The sequence below is a fragment of the Syngnathoides biaculeatus genome, chromosome 9 (genome assembly GCF_019802595.1).
Source record: "Syngnathoides biaculeatus isolate LvHL_M chromosome 9, ASM1980259v1, whole genome shotgun sequence".
NCBI classification, from domain to species: Eukaryota; Metazoa; Chordata; class Actinopteri; order Syngnathiformes; family Syngnathidae; genus Syngnathoides; species Syngnathoides biaculeatus.
Genome location: NC_084648.1, coordinates 9,982,384 through 10,000,661, shown reverse-complemented (window position 1 = coordinate 10,000,661; position 18,278 = coordinate 9,982,384). Strand labels below are relative to the sequence as shown.

The following is an 18,278-nucleotide window of genomic DNA, read 5'->3' as shown; positions in this document are numbered from 1 at the left end:
CCCCCTCTGCCCTAAACTGGTAGCCAACCAATGGCAAAACGCATATAAATATATATTTTTTTAAGCTATCTGTGAAGCTTGATACCACAAGACCCACAGGCTGGGGGGGTTAGGGATCATTGGTCTCAATTGTGCGCATGAGAAACGAACTTTATTAGTTAAACTACTATTTCATTTTAAACAGCGTAAAATGGAATTTTGACCGACTCCATTTCCAGTCATTTTGCCGACACCGCCACGCGAGAATGATGACGTCAACCTACCGCTGAGAAAGGTGCGCGCGCACATACCGGATGTACACCCCGTGCGTGTGCTTCTGGAGTTCCAACATGGCCGCCGAGCAACCCGCGACGACGCGCGAGAGGAAGGTAAAAGTTGGAAACTTAGCGCAACTCTGAACAACTACATTATAATTCTGTACGTCGCTCGCGTTTGTTGTTTTGGACAGCATCAACAACTTTGGACAAGTTTCAATTAACGCCGTCGAGCAACGAAGCCAGTGGCACTTCCGCTATGGACTCAAAATAAAAGCACATCTACGTTGCACATTGAACATATATGCATATGGATTAGTCCTGATAATACCAGCGAGTTTTCATTTATTATATAAGCAAAACATATATAATTGTAATAGTGAATTCTCTATTTCAATTCCTTTCACAAAGTAATATAGCAATTATATTTGATGACTTCTTAGTTATGAATTAATACAGCAAGAGGACCGCAAGATCTTTCATCAAAAATGTGGATTCTAAACCTTGATTATTTTGAATTATCCACTTAGATTATTTTTTCTTTAAACAAAATAAGAAACCAATGACAAAAAAATATGTACCTGTGTGTATGTTCACGTCTCTTTGGTGCTTCAAGGTCATTTGGAAAAATATGTCATGTTTTACACAACTGCTGGATACCACATGACTGAAGAGAGCCAATCACAATCACGAGCTTTTGAAACAGAAATAATATTTTTAAAAACATGATTTTTTTTCAAATGTAACTAAAATGATGATTGCAGAAATGTCAAAAAGTAATTGAATGACATTTCCTCACATTAATGTATGATGGATTACAATTACACAAATTCTGTTATTATATTGTGTAATCTTGTTACACAATTAGTTAGTCCCCAACACAGGTTTTATGAAGAGCTTTACTGTATTTGCAAAGATGCAAATCAGTTTATTAATAAAATTCTAAAGAAATTGGCATTTGTAACGCCCCGATGAATAAAGATAATTTTGTCTCAGAAGCAAAAAAAATGGTTTTTCTTTCTGCTCTGTTCCAAGCTCAAATTTATGAGCATAACACACTGATAAACTTGCAGTAACTGCTTTCAAAATTTTCCGGCTACTAAAGTTTACTCTTGTCTGTGTAATTGAAAAATAATAAAGCATTTTGTATCTTTGCAGAAATGGAAAATTGATGATGACGAGGCCAAAGCGAGCATCAGCCAGAAAAGTGAGCAGGATACATGGACCAACCTGGTACTGACAGGACAACAGACACAAAAAACACAACAAAACACTAAAAATCATGAATACAAGAACCAAACCAAACAATTTGGCCTATGTACATGTGTGTGTGTGTGTGTGTGTGTGTGTTTGTGTGTGAACGCGCCCACGCTCGCCCGAGTCCAGGCAGTTCCTTTCCGGGGTCACATCACGGATGGGTTGCACCCAGGACGGAAGGTGATCATCGTGGGCGTCGTGGACTCCAATCCTGACAAGTAAAAACCATGAAATTAATACACAACCTAGAAACAACTAAACGTGGATTCACACCATCCATCCATCCATTTTCTTTGCCGCTTATCCTCACAAGAACCACGGGGAGCGCTGGAGCCTATCTCAGCTGTCAACGGGCAGGAGGCAGGCTACACCCTGAACTGTTTGCCAGCCAATCGCAGGGCACATAAGAGACTGACAACAGCCGCACTCACAATCACACCTAGGGGCAATTTAGAGTATACAATTCATGTTGCAGGTTTTTTGGGATGTGGAAGGAAACCGGAGTGCCCGGAGAAAACCCACGCAGGCACGGGAAGTACATGCAAACTCCACACAGGAGATTCCGGGATCGAACCCGGGTCCTCGGAACTGTGAGACCAATGCTTTACCAGCTGATCACAGGAAGTGATCTTTCTGAAAATCAGTCAAATTTGAATTACTGGCAGTTACTATACATCAAAAGGTCATAATTAGTCATTCATTAAATTTCTGTAGCGCTTATCCTCACTAGGGTTGTGGGCGTGGTTGATTCTGTCCCAGTTATCTTCAGGCGAGAGGTGGGCCACAACCTCAACTCGTCGCCAGCCAATCCCAGGGCACATATAAACAAACATGTCACAATGAATATTAGTAGTATGCGACATGTTTTTGTGCTGTAGGGTACGCACTGCAACTCAGTATTTTGGCCCGTAAAATTTGGAAAAATTAAAAATTTGGAAAACAAAAGTAAAACTCGAGGCAGGACGGTGCAGCAGCTGGAAAACGTTGGCCTCACAGTTCTGAGGTCCGGGGTTCAATCCCGGACCCGCCTGTGTGGAGTTTGCGTGTTCTCCCCGTGCCAGCGTGGGTTTCTTCCGGGCACTCCGGTTCCCTCCCACATCCCAAAAACATGCAACGTCAATTGGACACTCTAAATTGACCCTTGTTGTCAAACCCAAGGCCCGGGGGCCAGATCCCACCCACCACATCATTTTATGTGGCCCGCAAAGGCAAAATAAGTGTCAACGTCAATGATTCTTGAAAAAATCTCTCCTAAATTTCAGAGATCATAAATAACCTTGAGATATTGCAAGTATGCATGCTTGATTTCTGATTTCAAAACTAGTTCATAAATTTCATGTGTAAATATGATGAGGTGATGAAACAGTTTTATGGTTTTACAGTCATAACGGCCCTCCGAGGGAAACCATAACTACAATCTGGCCCACGGCAAAAAATGAGTTTGACGCCTCTGCTCGAAATTGCCCCCCAGGTGTGATTGTGAGTGCGGCTGTTTGTCTCTATGTGCCCTGCAAATGCCTGGCCATTGACAGCTGTGATAGGCTCCAGCACTCCTGCGACCCTTGTGAGGATAAGCGGCAAAGAAAACGGACGGATGGATGATAAAACAGTTCCATTTTTTCCTCATTGAATTTGCACCAGGTTCTACGTGGCCTTGACGTGCGGGCGGTGTACGCGGGACGGGGAGCCCCCGCAAGACGTCGCCCTGGAGATCTGTGCGCGCTTCGGAGGGGGGCAGCGCCAAGTGCTGCGTCGGGCCTGCGTGGCCGGCGCGTGGACCCGCCCCGACAGCGCCATCCCCTTCTTTCCTTTCATCCGGGGGCAACCTTTCAAGGTGGGCTCGCTGACACCCGAGGGCTGGTCAAAGCCGCTAGATGGGGCCACGGCCTTTGCTAATCGTAAAGTAGTCATGGGTGTCAAGGAAGTACAGTATGTCCATTCAAGTCTGGGATAGGTTTTCAAGACTATGCTTCACCCGCCAAATATATCATATATTGCTTCTGCATGCGTGTGTGCGTGTCTGTCTCCAGATGGAAGTGCAGTGTGAGTCGGGACGCTTTCGGGTTTTCGTGGACGGGCAGAAGCTTTTTGACTTCCAGCACCGGGTGGCAACGCTCCACCTGGTGGACACGTTGTGGATCAAAGGCAGCGTCGCCATCACCAAGCTGGGTTGAAGGCGGCGGCGCCACTGAGGGAGGACATTGAAACTGCGACTTTGGCCATCTGATTGGGTACACCGCCGTTCACGCTGTCGTTCTGTGACCGTGTTCATTTCTTGAATCGTCTTTCCCCATTAAAATGGATGTAAATTCCATTAATCTGTTTTGGCCTCCCCAAGAAAAGACTAATGCCATGTTAAAAATAGCTCTCTTCAATATACTTTTTCAAACCATGCAGTAATGATGATATCATTAGATAAAATGTCAATATTTATACTGTCACACCTTTTGCTTTAAGTCAGAGGACATTGTGCTGCTACTTCCGGTGGGAGCACCTTGGCTACCGGGTAATGCAGACGTTCGACAGACGTAGACTCCCCTCATTCCTCTGTAGACCCGAGTAATATTTTGCATTCTTTGCAGAGGACAAATATACGCTTTTGAGTAGTCTATATCTCACTACATTTGCTGCTTGAAGAATTATTATGTATTTTATTTTTATTATGCATTATATCAGCTTCTGTGCGTCCACTATTTGTTAGCCTGTCTGTGGCATTTCCATTTATTTGCCAGGCCATCTGATAGTTTTTTTTCGTTGTCTTTGTTTACACAGTGCTCTTATCTCAAGGTTTTGCTAACAAGTCAAAGTGAAAACTTGTGAGTCAGGTCAGTCGTACTTCTAAGCACTACCGTACAACACTTGGGTTTAAATAGTATGAAAGCGAGGATCACACCCCCCCGTATGGTGTCGACATGTGCCCTGGTACTGACCGCCGACCAGTTCGGAGTGTGGTTCTCTCACACAACGTTAGCTGGGTTAGGCCCCGGCGCTCCCGTGATAAATGTGAGGATAGGCGGCTTGGGAGATGCCATCCATCCATCCATTTTCTTTGCCGCTCATCCTCACAAGTGTCGCGGGGAGTTCTGGAGCCTATCCCAGGTGTCAACGGGCAGGAGGCGGGGTACATCCTGCACTGGTTGCCAGCCAATCATAGGGCGCATCGAGACAAACAGACGCCCTCACAATCACACCTCGGGGCAATTTAGAGTGTCCAATTATTGTTGCATATTTTTGGGATGTGGGAGGAAACCGGAGTGCCTGGAGGAAACCCACACAGGCATGGGGAGCACATACAAATTCCACACAGGTGGTTCTGGGATTGAACCCGGGACCTCAGAACTGTGAGGCCAACGCTTCCCAGCTGCTCCACCGTGCCGCCGGCATGGGAATGGACATGGACTATTTTAAATATTTTCTTGACTTGAAAACAATCACATGCTTTTTTGTGAATATTTTCAATCATGCAATTTACAACATTACCACCTTTTGTTTTTTTTTTTCATTGATGAAAGATATGACTATAGTTGTCATGTACAGTATTGTTTTTTTTTTCTTCATGCTATTGTTTCTGACCAATCAATATTCATGCTGCTACATTGTAATTTTATATAAGATTTATGTAAAACATGTTCATGGAATAAATGCTTAATTACATGACATCAAAACCTATTTGAATTTATCTGCTACTTTCCTTCTTAGCACTTGTACTGCTACTGAATTTTTTTCATCCCTCCCTTTTGTCTACTTTTTCTCATCCCCGCGAATGTTTCTAACTCTTATCCACGCTTTTATTCATCTCTTATCGCTACCACAGTACTTTTTATGATGACAACTTTTCTTCAATTTTTGTCTTCTGTCTACTTCCCTTTTTCCTTTAACTCTGCTTTTCCTCTTCCCGTTCCTTATGCTTTCTTCGATCTTTTTCGCAATTTAACCTTTCTTCTACTTTTAGTGATCGTAGTTCGTTTGTGTGGGTGCGCGGTGCATGCCGGGAGAACGAGAGACAGATCCGGTCCATCCGTCGTCGTCATAGGCGACCTCCTCCCCCCCGCAGCCAAGCTTCCATAGTCGGCTCGCACAAGCCTCACTTCGGGCTGCACTTTTCCGCTTCTGTGGTGTTCTTGCTTGCTCGCCGACCCCCTTTTTTGGAACACCGGGCGCTCTGTCTGTCTGTCCCCCGCGTCATGGAAGCTCTCGTCGGACGCGCCAAGGTGCGTAAAAAAAAAAAAAAGAGTTTATGATTTGTTGTTTTCCGCAAAAAGAAGGAGCTGACACCTGCTGTCAAAAGCTCCCCCGCTTGTGGCTTCGCCCCGGTTAGCTTCTTAGTTAGCCGCGGCTGATGCTAACTAACCCACTAGCTGCTATTTGACGCCCTCGACGACATTTGTGTTCCATGTCATTCCCTCCGTAGGACACTTAAAGTCACATATAAGAAGATTTGTTGTCGCTGAGGAATAAACGCGGAAATGAAAAAGCTCATTTCCAACAGCTACGGGCTACGTGCTAACCGTTTGTTCGGTCCAATTGGAGCGTACTTTTGCGCTTATCTCGTTCAATGAGCGCACTTTGAAACATTTACATTTTTTGCCACTGGTTGTTTATCTACCTGTAATGTTGCCCGTGTGGAGCTTAACTCGTGACAAAAGTTGTCAGTTTTGGAGCTACCCGACAGCCACTGCTAGCATGTTGGTTCGTTAGCCTCCCAGCACAAACAAACGTGACAAACGAGCAAATAAACACGGAAAAAGTCCGCAAACCTCACTCGAATCTGAGCTTAAATTACTTTTAAAGGGGGTCGACAAGGTGTCACTTGTATTGACGCGAGACAAATGACTTATTCAAAGCGATTAAACAGTTTTTTTTTTTAGTTAGCATGAAGACAGCAAAACCAGATAAACTGAACTAACGTCACTCCCATCCATGGAGGGAGGGGTAGGGGGGTCAGAAAAGTATTACATTTGCTTAGAGTGACTTCAAAAAAAGATTTTGTCACGTAAAAAAGAATTAATCCAGTCCTTAAGTATATATAGAATAGTAAAATAATATATGGAAACATCCTCAGTGGAATTTAATTTGTCATGTTCAGATGAATTAAGTCCAAGATATTTTGCGAAACATATTTCACAATGCTTACAAAGCAACATTAAGCAGCATTTTCGTTTTGTTTTTTTTTTTGGGGGGGAAGCTTATTATTAATTAGACATTGGATTAGGTAATTGGCAAAGCAAAGGTTCAATCCTCCAAGCGTGAACAATATACATCACAGTGAAACAGACACTTTGCGCAAATGACTAACATCATCACGCAAAATCATTTCAGATTTACTTTAACAGTTCTGCAGTCCGTACCTTGCGGATGGTTTTTGTTTAGTAGAGTCATGATTCACTTATATTGGCATCAGTGCATCACAGTTTTTTTTTAATAGGTCAGTGATCTCTGAAACGCTTTGCTTTATTAGCTATAGGATTTTAATATGGTGGCAGTTACTTACTTAAACTCAGTTGGGCTCAGAAAAAAAGGAACCCTACTGAATAATCTCAACTCATACAGTGAAGAAAATAAGTACTTGAACACCCTGCTATAGTGCAAGTTCTCCCATTAAGAAATTATGGAGAGGTCTGAAATTTTCTTTGTAGGTGGATGTCCACTGTGAGAGAGATAATCTAAAAGGAAAAATGGGACAACTTGCAATATAGCAGGGTGTTCAAATACTTATTTTCTTCACTGTATATTGCCAGTCAATAAGGAAATATATCAACAACAAAAAATGACAGTCAAAGTAGATAACAGCATAGAGACAAAGCAGCATTCACATTGATGGACAATTTCAGATATGTGTATTAAATCTGCTGCTTTATGATTTGTCGTTGAAAATATTATTTTTTTTTTTAATGGATTGTTGTTCAGTCACTTTTATCGGAGTTCATTGTGTCCAGATGTACTTGTCTTGTAAATAGAGTCCAAAGTCCAGTGATTAGATGTTGGATAATTACAGCCATAATCATCTTTAAAAATGACACTTAATCCTTGAAAGGTCTTTAAATTTGACAGACACTAAAAAAAAAATCTTAACAATAAATGCTTGCATTTTACTAGAATTGGTGGAACCATCAATAATCATTGGATTGTGATTTTTTTTTTTTTTTTTTTGACAAACTTGGCAAAATAAAGATGATTCGGATTTGAGACGCAACACTATTTCCGGTAGACTACATAACCTCACCCCCTATATCGCAGTTCACTTTTTTTTTTTTTTTTTTGGGGGGGGGGTTTCAAACAGTTTAAGTGCTGCTGAGCCGTTCATGGTATAACAACATGCTTAGCGTGTCTTTAGATTTTTACATTGTGGATATCGCTTAAGGTCTGGAACTTAAAGGGTTAAAAAATTACTGATATACCTAATTGATTATTTTATGACACAAATTTAGGTTGTTTGTTAACAACCTTATTCAGTTAAAAGTAGCTAGGTGTACAAAAATGGCCATGGGCAAGTTGAAAGAAGAATAAAAGAATGCCTGAGGGTCAGTGGATGAAAGGGAAAATGCTTGACTGTTTCCTCGGCAACGCCGACGTGTTTCTTGTATGTTCGTGGCAGGTGTAGCGGGACGGAGGAGTCGCCATGGAGCCCGATGTCATCCGCCTGTACTCGTCATCCCCGCCGCCTATGGAGGACGCCGAGGAGGACGACGAGGACGAGTTTGGTGACTTCGGTGCCTTCTCAACCGTGTCGTCCAGCTTCAGCGAGCTAGACGCGTCCGGAAACGGCTCCTTTAACCAGACGCACGCCCCGGATGCCACCTCGCCGCCCGAGCTCCCCAACGGCCTCGGCACCGCGGCGGTAACGTGCCACGAGGCCAAGGCAAACGGCGTGTTGCCCGGAAGCAACTCGGCGTTCGTCCGAAGCCGCGACCGGTCTGACGTAAAGAGACCGTCGGATTCTGATGTCACAGGCGGTGAGATCATCACCAACGGCTTCGCGGCCTCAGACGTCAAGCCGGGCGCACAAATATTTGTCCGCTGTAATGTCAGTGACAGTCGAGAGTCGGAGTTTGCGGATTTCGCTGCTTTCTCGGACACCGGATCCCAGCTCGGTGCTATACGCGGTCCGGGCCACGGAGACGCCGTCCACCAGGGATGCGGCTCGGAGTGCGTGGACGGGACCGTACCCGACTCTAAAGCCGCAACTCTCCCTGAGTCATGTGACATGCAGCCGGACGCCAAACGAAGGGATGCTGACTTAGCACAAGACACAATCACACCTTGCACAAACCAGTCTTCTGACGCTTCTGGCGAGCAGGCAGAAGATGGCGCCTGTGTCGACGGCATCCACAATGATTGCGCCCGGGTCGATGGTTTCGATGGCACCTGCGTTGAAGGCAACTGTCTAGATGGTGTCGATAATCTCAGCGGCGATGCCCTCAGCGTAGAAGTTGTCTCTGTCAACAGCGAGAGTGTCGACAGTGTCTGCGATGACGGCAGCGGTTTTGATGGTGTCTGTGAAGATGGCCCCCGTTTTGAGGCCGCCTGTGCGGACGATGCCCGCGTATCGGTCGATGGCGTCGCTTTTCCCATGACCGGCAACGGCGATAGCCTGTTGTCAGACGGGAGAACCTCGGAGACGGAAACAGAGACGTCGTTAGGCCGCCCGTTGTCCACGGACGCCCTGGAGGAGTTTGGTGACGTGAGTACGACAGGCTCCGCGCCATCGCCGCCGCCGCTCCAGGAAGAGACCGCCACCCCCGCCGACCACAGCCAGCTGGATGAGGACGAGGAGTTTGGGGACTTCGGAGACGTGGGCTCATTCGGCGAGCAGCCCTTTGCAGACTTTAACCACCAAGAAACCTCCCAGGCGCAAAGCCACGATGACTTTGGTGACTTCAGCACGCCCAAAATGGATGCTAACGAGGAGGGAGAGTCCACTTTCACCTGTTTCTCAGCTGCCGGCGAAGCAGAATGGAATGCCTTTGGAGAGGCAGAGCAGGCGGCGCAAGTGACGGAAGGGGAGTCGGCGACGGGCGAATCGTGGGCGGCCTTCAGCTCAATGGACGACACCCGTCCTGCTGTGGCTGCCGAGGAGGCCTGGTATCAGGCGGAAACTTGCACTGTGGACCAGGACAACAGCAGACAGACGGTGAGATTTTATTTTTTTTTTTCCCCCCACATCAAGTGAAACACTTTAAAATGTTTCCATTACAAATTGTGTGGATACGTACACAGACACAGTAATCCATCGTTTTGTTTCTGGTTAATGGGGACCAGAACCCCCCGCCAAATGTGAAAAACCGAGACGTAAGAACACCTAGCCGGCCCCACCCGTTCCCCAAAAACTAAAAAAAAAAAAAAAAAAAACACGGCCCACACCCTGGGAATTTTCATGTATGTATGTGGGTGTCAGAATAATGTATATACACAAATATAGCACCAATATTAATCTGAGTTTTATTATATTGTAAAAAAAAAAACATTTGGAAACGAATTGTATATGACTGAATTATTCAGGTAAACATGCAAAAGAAAACTACTCATGGATAAAGTTCTGTAACATTAACTACTTATCCATCCATTTTCTTAGGCGTTTATCCTCACAAGGGTCGCGGGGAGTGCTTGAGGCTATCCCGGCTTTTAACAGACAGGAGGCAGGGTACGCCCTGAACTGGTTCCCAGCCAATCGCAGAGCACATGGAGACAGTCACACTCACAATCACACCTGGGGGGCAGTTTAGAGCGTCCAATTATTGTTGCATGTTTTTGGGATGTGGGAGGAAAACGGAGTGCCCGGAAGAAACGCACGCATGCACAGGGAGAACATGCAAACTCGAACTTTTACACCTGGTGGGTGAGCAGGAGCAGGAAAAGTCATCTTCAATCATATTCCCCTTTAAAAATTAGTCTCAATGCAGTAAGTGGGTCACATGATTCCATCCAGTGGAATGCGAGCGGTCGACTGACATTCCAAAGTCAGCGACCGTCCTGTCCTGTCTGCTTCCTGCGCGTCGTCCTCACGCGAGTGCTTGCGCTTCTGTGGCACGTCTCCAGGAGGCGCTGTGCAGCCGGGTGGAGAAGTTGTTGGAGATGAGCTTTCCGCAGGCCACGGGCCCCTCCCCCGCCGTGGAGGAGCAGGTGGTCTCGCTCAAGACGCTCGTGGAGGCGCGGGCGGACGTCAGCAGGTGGGGTCCAAATGAGCAAGTGCGAGCTGATGGCTGACTTTTTCGACTGGTGTGTCACGTTGTTGTTTGTGTTTTTTGTGTGGCAGCGTGTGGTCCCAACTTCAAGACATCCACGAGGCAGTGGGCCTCAGACACCAGTGGGGGGGCTCCTACTGCAACAAAACTCTCCTCGGCTGCCTCGGCATCGACACGCGGAACATTGTGAGACTCCGCTCAACGGCCCTCGTCCACTATTGTCATTTTAATCTTCTCTTCTCTAGTTTATACTACGCTAGTCCAGTCTTCATTCGATTCCACTCAAGGCTTCGGAATCCTCCTCTATTCTGCTATAGTCTATTAATTGTTTAATTAATTTATTATTTTGGTGTAAACGGTCCTTTTAAGGCTTTTATGTTTGAACTCTTCATTTGATCCCGATTCTATTTGAATCTTTGCTACTTTCAGCTGTTCACGGGACAGAAGAAGCAGCCGCTCATCGTGCCCGTCTACGCCGCCAGCCTGGTGAGTGACCGTCAGGCATCCTGAGCAATTTTCTTTCTCCTATTGTTCTTTTTCCCACAGCAAGGTTATTATAGTAAGTGAAAATCAACTACCATAATTCCCGGCCTAAAGAGCACACCTGGTTATAAGTCTCGGTACACAGAGAGTTTAACGCTAGCGCGGGGCTAACGGTAGCGGCGCATCACTGCATAAACCGCAGGGTTGAAAGCGTGTGAAAAAAGTTGCGGCTTATAGGCCGGAAATTACGGTAACGATAATCAAAATATGTATTGATGAAATGGCTAAAAAAAAGATCGTTTAAAAAGATAGATTAATTTGGAGGAAAAAAAGTTAAGAGAAACTTAAAATCTTAACTATACCGGAAAATCTCAAACTATTATAACCCTGGTCCACAGGGCATGTTGGAGCCCACCAAAGAGCCCGTGAAGCCCGTCTCGGCCGCCGAGATCATCGCCTCCATCGCACAAGCACCAGCGGCGGCGGCTCTGGACAGCAAATCCTGCCCTTCAGATGCTGTCCAGGTGGGTAGGAAGGGTTCAGGTCAGCGTTTGGGTTTGAGGTTTCAGGATCACTCTGATGTTTGTTGTCAATAATCTACACAGGAAGTTCTCCCCCCCGTCCAGTTTGACTGGAGCAGCAGTGGCCTTACCAACCCTTTGGACGGTAGGTAGACAAAGACCCGAATCCCACCACACGTCCCAAAAACACATCCTCAGTCCACCACCGCACATAACAAAATGTGTCAAACACCACCAAAACAACCTCACAGACGCTAAAACTATCACCAACCAAAACATTCCACAACCCTCAGCAAAAACTCCTCCCCGATCAAAACACAACCATCTCCAAACACAAGCCAAAAAAAAAACAACCCTGCGCTTTTCTTTTTCTTTTCCTTTCCTGTCTGTTGTTACGACAAATCTGCTCTCATGATGAGGCGAATATCTTCTTCTCCTCTTTGTCACCTTCCTGTCCTCCTCCTCCTCCTCGTCATTGTCGTACGCAGCCAGCGGCGGCTCCTTCCTGCTAAACCTGGACTTCTTCGGTCCCGTGGACGACTCGGGCTCGTCCTGCTCACCCGCCATTCCAGGTCAGCCGCTGTCACGGGCGCACTTCTTTTCTCTTTCTCTTTCCACTCTTTCGTTTTTCCCCCCTCACTGGACGGCGATCGCCTCAGAGACCCGAACGCGTCACCGTCTTGGCTCGCAACTCTTTTTGTGCGTCCCGCAGGCGTGGACCCAGAGTTGGTGGAGCTGACCACGGCCAAGATGGAATCCGGCGGCGCCGGCAGCCGCGTGGTCGACGCGTTTGCCCGCCTCATGTCCACCGTGGACAAGACCAGCACCTCCACCAAGTAGGGCTCAAGACAGACATTCAGCCATTTTAGCCATCCATCATCGTTTATCGAAAAAGAGCGAAACGTACCGCCGCTTTTCCCCCAGGAAGCCGCGCAAGGACGAGAAGCTGAGCTCGGAGGCGGCCCAGGTGATCTGCGGCCTTCCCGACTTGTCCTTCATGCAGGCCAAGGTTCTGATGTTCCCCGCCACGCTCAGGCCGCTCGCCTGCCAGGCCACGCCCCCCGACTGAAGACTGAACGCCACGCCCGCCTGCCTGCAGGTTCCAGTTGACAGCAGCCCCTTTTTTTTTTCTTCTTTTCTTTCATTCAATCATACTTTTTTTGTTGTTTTTTTTTTTTTGGGGGGGGTGTGGGGGAGTCGAAAGCATTTATCAACGGGGCTGGTGGCTTTTACATGGCTTCTTGGCTTGCGTGCTGGTGTGGAAATAATCAGGGAAGGAAAGCAAATGTTAGATCAATATTCACTCACTCAATCAATGCGTGGGTCTATTTACGGACTTAGGCCGCTCTTCCTGCTGCTGACACCACTGAATGTCTCCACGTGGGCGTGCGTGCGTGCGTTTGTCGTCAATGAAGGGACCAATTGGTGTGTGTGTGTGTGTGTGTGTGTGTGTGTGTGTGTGTGTGGTGTGTGTGTGTGTGTGTGTGTGTGTGTGTGTGTGTGTGTGGTGTGTGTGTGTGTGTGTGTGTTGTGTGTGTGTGTGTGCGTGCGTGCGTGTGTATTTAGTGTGTGTGAAAGTGGGTCAGGAGAGGACTTTGCACACACTGAAGATGAAATGGATGTAAAAAGTGGTCGCCGCGTAATCAAAACAATTCCTATGGAAGAAAAACGAAATGGAAACACTGGAAATGGCACCCAACCAGGATCCTTTTGCGTGCGTGCGTGTGTGCGTCTGTCAACTTGACTTTTAGTCTACACAAATTAAACTAATTTAAGAGAAAAAGGCAATGTTGTCACCTTGCATGCTTTTCTAATTACGAGGGATGGGCGGTTACTGATATACCAGGTATTAGGTATCCATATCGGCATTATTTAGGGATTGGATATGCATCAGGGCCGCATATAGAGCTCGTGAACGTGACGTCACCATTTTCACGGCGCCATATTGCCGGTCAAAAAGAGCTGCTCGACGCTGTGGGGGACGTTGAAACGGAGCAGAATATTCACACTGCCCGAGACAGCTATTCAAAGAGGTCATTCTACAGAATACCAGCTGAAAAGATCGATGGATTTCGGCAATTAAACGTGATGCATGGTGCCCAACCAAAATACACACACGCCTGTGTAGCGATCGCTTCACTTCAGGTAGGAATTATTCTTCTCAATCTCAAATTTCCAAGAAGTGTTTTTAATGCCAAGTTGGCTCATTTGAGAACAATGTGTTAAAAAAAAAACAACAAAAACAATAGGGAGTCATCTTCAACGTACACTTAAACACGTTAAACTTCTGTAAACCTCTCCCTGACAGACTTTTTTTTTTTTTTTTTTTTTGGGATATGCATTGTTCTCAAATGAGTCCAGTGCGTATTTTAAAAAAAGAAAATGGGCCGTCGGTCACACAGGTTTACGTAGGTTAACGTGTGGCTGCAACATGCTTCCGTGTACAGGGGATGAAGCCTATCCTAGCGGTTTTTTGTTTTTTTTTTAAATATGCATTGTTCTCAAATGAGTCCAATGAGGTTTAACGTGTGGCCGCAACATGCTTACACACTATATATATATATATATATATATATATATATATATATATAAGAGAGAGAGAGAGAGAGACTGCGGATCAGCTGGTAAAGCGTTGGCCTCACAGTTTTGAGAACCCGGATTCGATCCCGTCCATGCCTGTGTGGAGTGTTTGCATGTTCTCCCCGTGCCTGCGTGGGTTTCCTCCGGGCACTCTGGTTTCCTCCCCCATCCCAACAACATGCAACATTAATTGGGGACTCTAAATTGTCCCTAGGTGTGATTGTGAGTGCGGCTGTTGTCTGTCTCCATGTGCCCTACGACTGGCTGGCAACCAGTTCAGGGTGTACCCCACATCCTGCCCATTGACAGCTGAGACTTGTAAATGAGCAATCGCTTTTCCAAAATTGTCTCTCCCAACACGATTAAAAAGAGATTCGGTGCTTGTGGCGTGTTTTGGTGTTTCAGAGCACAAAACTGCAAATACCGTTCGTTGTTAATGACCAAGGATAGGTTAGAAAACAACTTTTGCAAATAGGCGAGTGAACACATCCGGTTGACAACGATGTAAACCTGCAGGGAAAAAATATTTTTTATTTAAAGTTCAAGGGTGACTGCTGTAGGCGGATGGAATATTTGGCTGCATCCGATTGGCTGCTGGTGGCGGCGATGGCGTCAAACCGGAAGAAACAGGTCAGTGGATTGAAAGTCCTCAGCATTTTCTGTCCGCTTTCAGTCTCTCATCGTCGGAAAAGGCCGGCGACTACTCGGCCTTGGGGCGGGGCCGCAGGTACGCGCGGTAGAAGAAGTCGGCGAAGAGCAGCAAGTAGCTGAGGTACATGAGCGACCCCCAGGCGACGTGCGGGGGGCGCGCGGGGCAGTCGGCCGACGGCATCCATCGGTACACCAGGCCGTTCACCGCCAGGCCCGCCGCCATCTGCGCCAGCTGAGCGGCCGTGATGACCGCGGCCAGCGCCCGGGGAACGCGCGCTCCGGCGGCCCGCCCCGCGTAGTACGTGTACATGAGCGCGTGCACGCCGTAGTTCATGGTCATGAACCAGCCGCCGCCCGCCACCATCTCCTTGTACGAGTACCACGAGTACAGCAGCACTGTGATGTGGTGGTACCAGTGCAGGAACAGCAGGCGTTTCTTCCGGAGCACGATGAACATCGTGTCGCCTGACCGAGTACAAACACCAGCAGACGTTGTGTCGCAATCTTACCGAGAATACTTCTTCTTTCAAAACTAACTGTCTGGAGACTGGCTCAGTCAGGCACTGGACCCTAACCCAATCGAGCATGCTTTTTTTTTTTTTTTTTTAAGCTCCCGAATGAAAATAACAAAAAACAAATTAAGAACTGAAAATGGCTCCTGTAAAGGCCTGGAAAAGCATTTCAGTCGAGGAACGACCAGTCTGGAGTCCGCAGGCGTGATGCAGTTATGCCACCATATTTGAAACGTTATTCACTTTAAGTTGATGTAATAACGTTTCGCATCTTCCGGTAGTTTTGCTCACTTGAAAAGCGAATGGCTACAAACAAAACCTGCTCTGTCCTACGTTTTTTTTTTTTCAGACCTCTAGATGTGAACTTAACTTAAAATTTGACCTTTGAACGTAGCACTTACCCAGCTCAGGTACCTTGCTCATGGCGAAGGCGAAAGCCCAGAACTTACTGACGGGTCCGTTGTAGATGCTCTGGTCGCACACGGAACGTCTCAGGCCGCCGTTGGCCAGGATCTGAAACATGTACTGGCCCGTTCGCGCCACTCCCATCGCACTGTGCAGGGGGGAAAAAAATAAAAATAAAAAATAAATAGCACTGAGGCCACTCGCCGCGCAGACGACGGGCGTGTACGCGCAGAAATTCTGACCTAAAGAGGGCGAGCGTCAGTGACCACACAAACAAAACTTTGCGCAGGTTCATTTTCGGGTGAGGCCTCATGTAGCGCTGCCCTCCGAACACCAGGGCGGCGTACACGGCACTGACTGCAAACGATGCGCCCCTGCAGGAAAACGTGAACCTTGATTGGCGGCACGGTGGAGCAGCTGGTAAAGCGTTGGCCTCACACTTCTGAGGACCGGGGTCCAAATCCCGGACCCGCCTGTGTGGAGTTTGCATGTTCTCCCTGTGCCTGTGTGGGTTTTCTCCAGGCTCTCCGGGTTCCTCCCACATCCCAAAAACATGCAACGTTAATTGGACACTCTAAATTGCCCCTAGGTGTGATTGTGAGTGTGACTGTGCCCAGTTCAGGGTGTACCCCGCCTCCTGCCCGTTGACAGTTGCGACAGGCAACATCACTCCCTGCAACCCTTGTGAGGATAAGCAGCAAAGAAAACGGATGGCTGAACCTTGACTTGTGCGCTGATGTCAGGAGAGGAAGGGGGGCACCTCCAAACTGGTCCCTCAATGTCGGATCTGTCCAAAATATTCGCCTCGTAGCTCCAGCGAAAGGTTTTTGGGTGACTGATTTCTTTGACTTCCACCCAAGGATCAGTTGGACACCCGAGCTGGTCCTCGTGGAGGCCTTGTCCTGACTATGTACTTTTGAGGATGAGTTGTTCGAGGACCAGTTCTCTTACAATCTCACAACACATCAGACAAATGCTTCGAGTCAGGTGGACACATTCCGAGACTGATCGTATCATCGCGCCTTGAACTTTTGTCCCTTTGGCCTTGCTGTCCTCGACACACACGACTGACTGATCGGCTGATAACTCACATGTACTTGCAGTCACACACAAAACGTGAATGTGACCAGCCATCCATTTTCTGAGCTGCTTATCCTCACGAGGGTCACGGTAGTGCTGGAGCCTACCCCAGCTATCAACGGGCAGGAGGCGGGCTACACCCTGAACTGGTCGCCAGACAATCGCAGGGCACATAGAAACAAACCATCATTCACACCTATGGGCAATTTAGAGCCTTCAGTTCAGCCCCTGTGCATGTTTTTGAGATCTGGAGAAAACCCACGCAGCCACAGGGAGAACATGCAAACCCCACGCAGGCCGGGTTGGGATTCGGACCCCGGTCCTCAGAACTGTGAGGCAGACGTGTTAACCACTCATCACTGCATTAAAATGAAATAAAACAGCAACTCTTCAGCTTGTCAGTCATGTCAAAGCTCCCGGTTGTGTGTGTGTGAAAGAGATCCCACGCAAAAAATGTAAGCGTGATTGTTCTCACCAGTAGTCTTCCATCCATCTTCGGGCTTCAGTCTGGTCAAAATGTTTTTCAAAGTCAAATTCCGAGATGGTCGACGTGTGGTTTGCTTGCGCCATTTTGGCCTTCCGCCCTTGCGCTTTGTGTGTGCTCGCTCAGATGCTTCCAGCCTACTTAAGACGAGCTGGGGTGCGGTCATCACGGCCCACCAGGAACCTGCTTCACTGGTTGCGTGTGTGTGTGCCAGCTCGCTGACTCCGTTGCAATAGCAATGACATCAGGGTTGGCAAAACAACTTTCAAAGTTTTTGGGTTTTTTTTTTTCCCCCCACTCTAAGGGCACTTTTTGCCCCTTTGAAACAAAAACAAAAAAAAGGGGGGGGGGGGGCGAGAGAGTCTGGCAGGGGGGGGCGTACGCTGATCAAAAATCTTCCGTCCGAAAACCGATGGGGAGGGTATCCGTAAATTTTTCTTTCCAAACACTGGTCGGTGGCAGTGGGGAGTTCGAGTGTGGTGGTGAGCAAATATTTCAGGGGCACTTTAAGTTGTTTTGTTTTTTCCATCCATCCAGTTTCTTTGCCGCTTAGCCTCACGAGGGTCGCGGGAGTGCTGGAGCCTATCCCAGTTGTCATCAGGCAGGGGGCGGGGTACACCCAGAACTGGTTGCCAGTCAATCGCAAGGCACATCGAGACAGACAACAGTCGCACTCACAATCACACCGTGGGGCAATTTAGAGTGTCCAATTAATCTTGCGTGTTTTTGGAATGGCAGAACGGTGAATCAGCTGGTTGGCCTCACATTTCTGAGGACCCGAGTTTGATCCCGGACCCCCCTGTGTGGAGTTTGCATGGTCTCCCCATGCCTGTGTGGGTTTCCTCCCACATCCCCAAAACATGCAACAT

At 47.4% G+C, this 18,278-nt stretch overlaps 3 protein-coding genes across 4 annotated transcripts; 2 read left to right on the top strand and 1 right to left on the bottom strand.

The window, feature by feature from the left end:
* The first annotated feature begins 296 nt into the window (after positions 1 to 296).
* LOC133506105 (galectin-related protein-like) lies at positions 297 to 5,159 on the top strand. The gene is made up of 5 exons (XM_061829881.1): positions 297 to 368; positions 1,413 to 1,487; positions 1,641 to 1,729; positions 3,153 to 3,345; positions 3,542 to 5,159. Exons 1-5 carry the CDS (start codon positions 330 to 332, stop codon positions 3,683 to 3,685), a joined length of 540 nt encoding a protein of 179 aa, XP_061685865.1. The 5' UTR covers positions 297 to 329; the 3' UTR covers positions 3,686 to 5,159.
* A 328-nt stretch (positions 5,160 to 5,487) lies between these two features.
* On the top strand, positions 5,488 to 13,170 carry aftpha (aftiphilin a). 2 transcript variants are annotated; one of them, XM_061830734.1, is made up of 10 exons: positions 5,488 to 5,722; positions 8,107 to 9,642; positions 10,548 to 10,678; positions 10,765 to 10,879; positions 11,123 to 11,179; positions 11,575 to 11,700; positions 11,782 to 11,842; positions 12,186 to 12,269; positions 12,410 to 12,533; positions 12,622 to 13,170. In XM_061830734.1, the coding sequence occupies exons 2-10, from the start codon at positions 8,131 to 8,133 to the stop codon at positions 12,764 to 12,766; spliced, it is 2,355 nt and encodes a 784-aa protein (XP_061686718.1). In that variant the 5' UTR covers positions 5,488 to 5,722; positions 8,107 to 8,130; the 3' UTR covers positions 12,767 to 13,170. The 2 variants fall into 2 exon arrangements, with proteins under 2 accessions (XP_061686718.1, XP_061686719.1); XM_061830735.1 differs by lacking the exon at positions 12,186 to 12,269.
* A 1,301-nt stretch (positions 13,171 to 14,471) lies between these two features.
* Positions 14,472 to 17,690, bottom strand: LOC133506100 (elongation of very long chain fatty acids protein 6-like). The gene is made up of 4 exons (XM_061829869.1): positions 17,401 to 17,690; positions 16,088 to 16,219; positions 15,842 to 15,993; positions 14,472 to 15,393 (listed from the first exon to the last, which is right to left on the bottom strand). Exons 1-4 carry the CDS (start codon positions 17,493 to 17,495, stop codon positions 14,978 to 14,980), a joined length of 795 nt encoding a protein of 264 aa, XP_061685853.1. The 5' UTR covers positions 17,496 to 17,690; the 3' UTR covers positions 14,472 to 14,977.
* Positions 17,691 to 18,278: the final 588 nt, after the last annotated feature.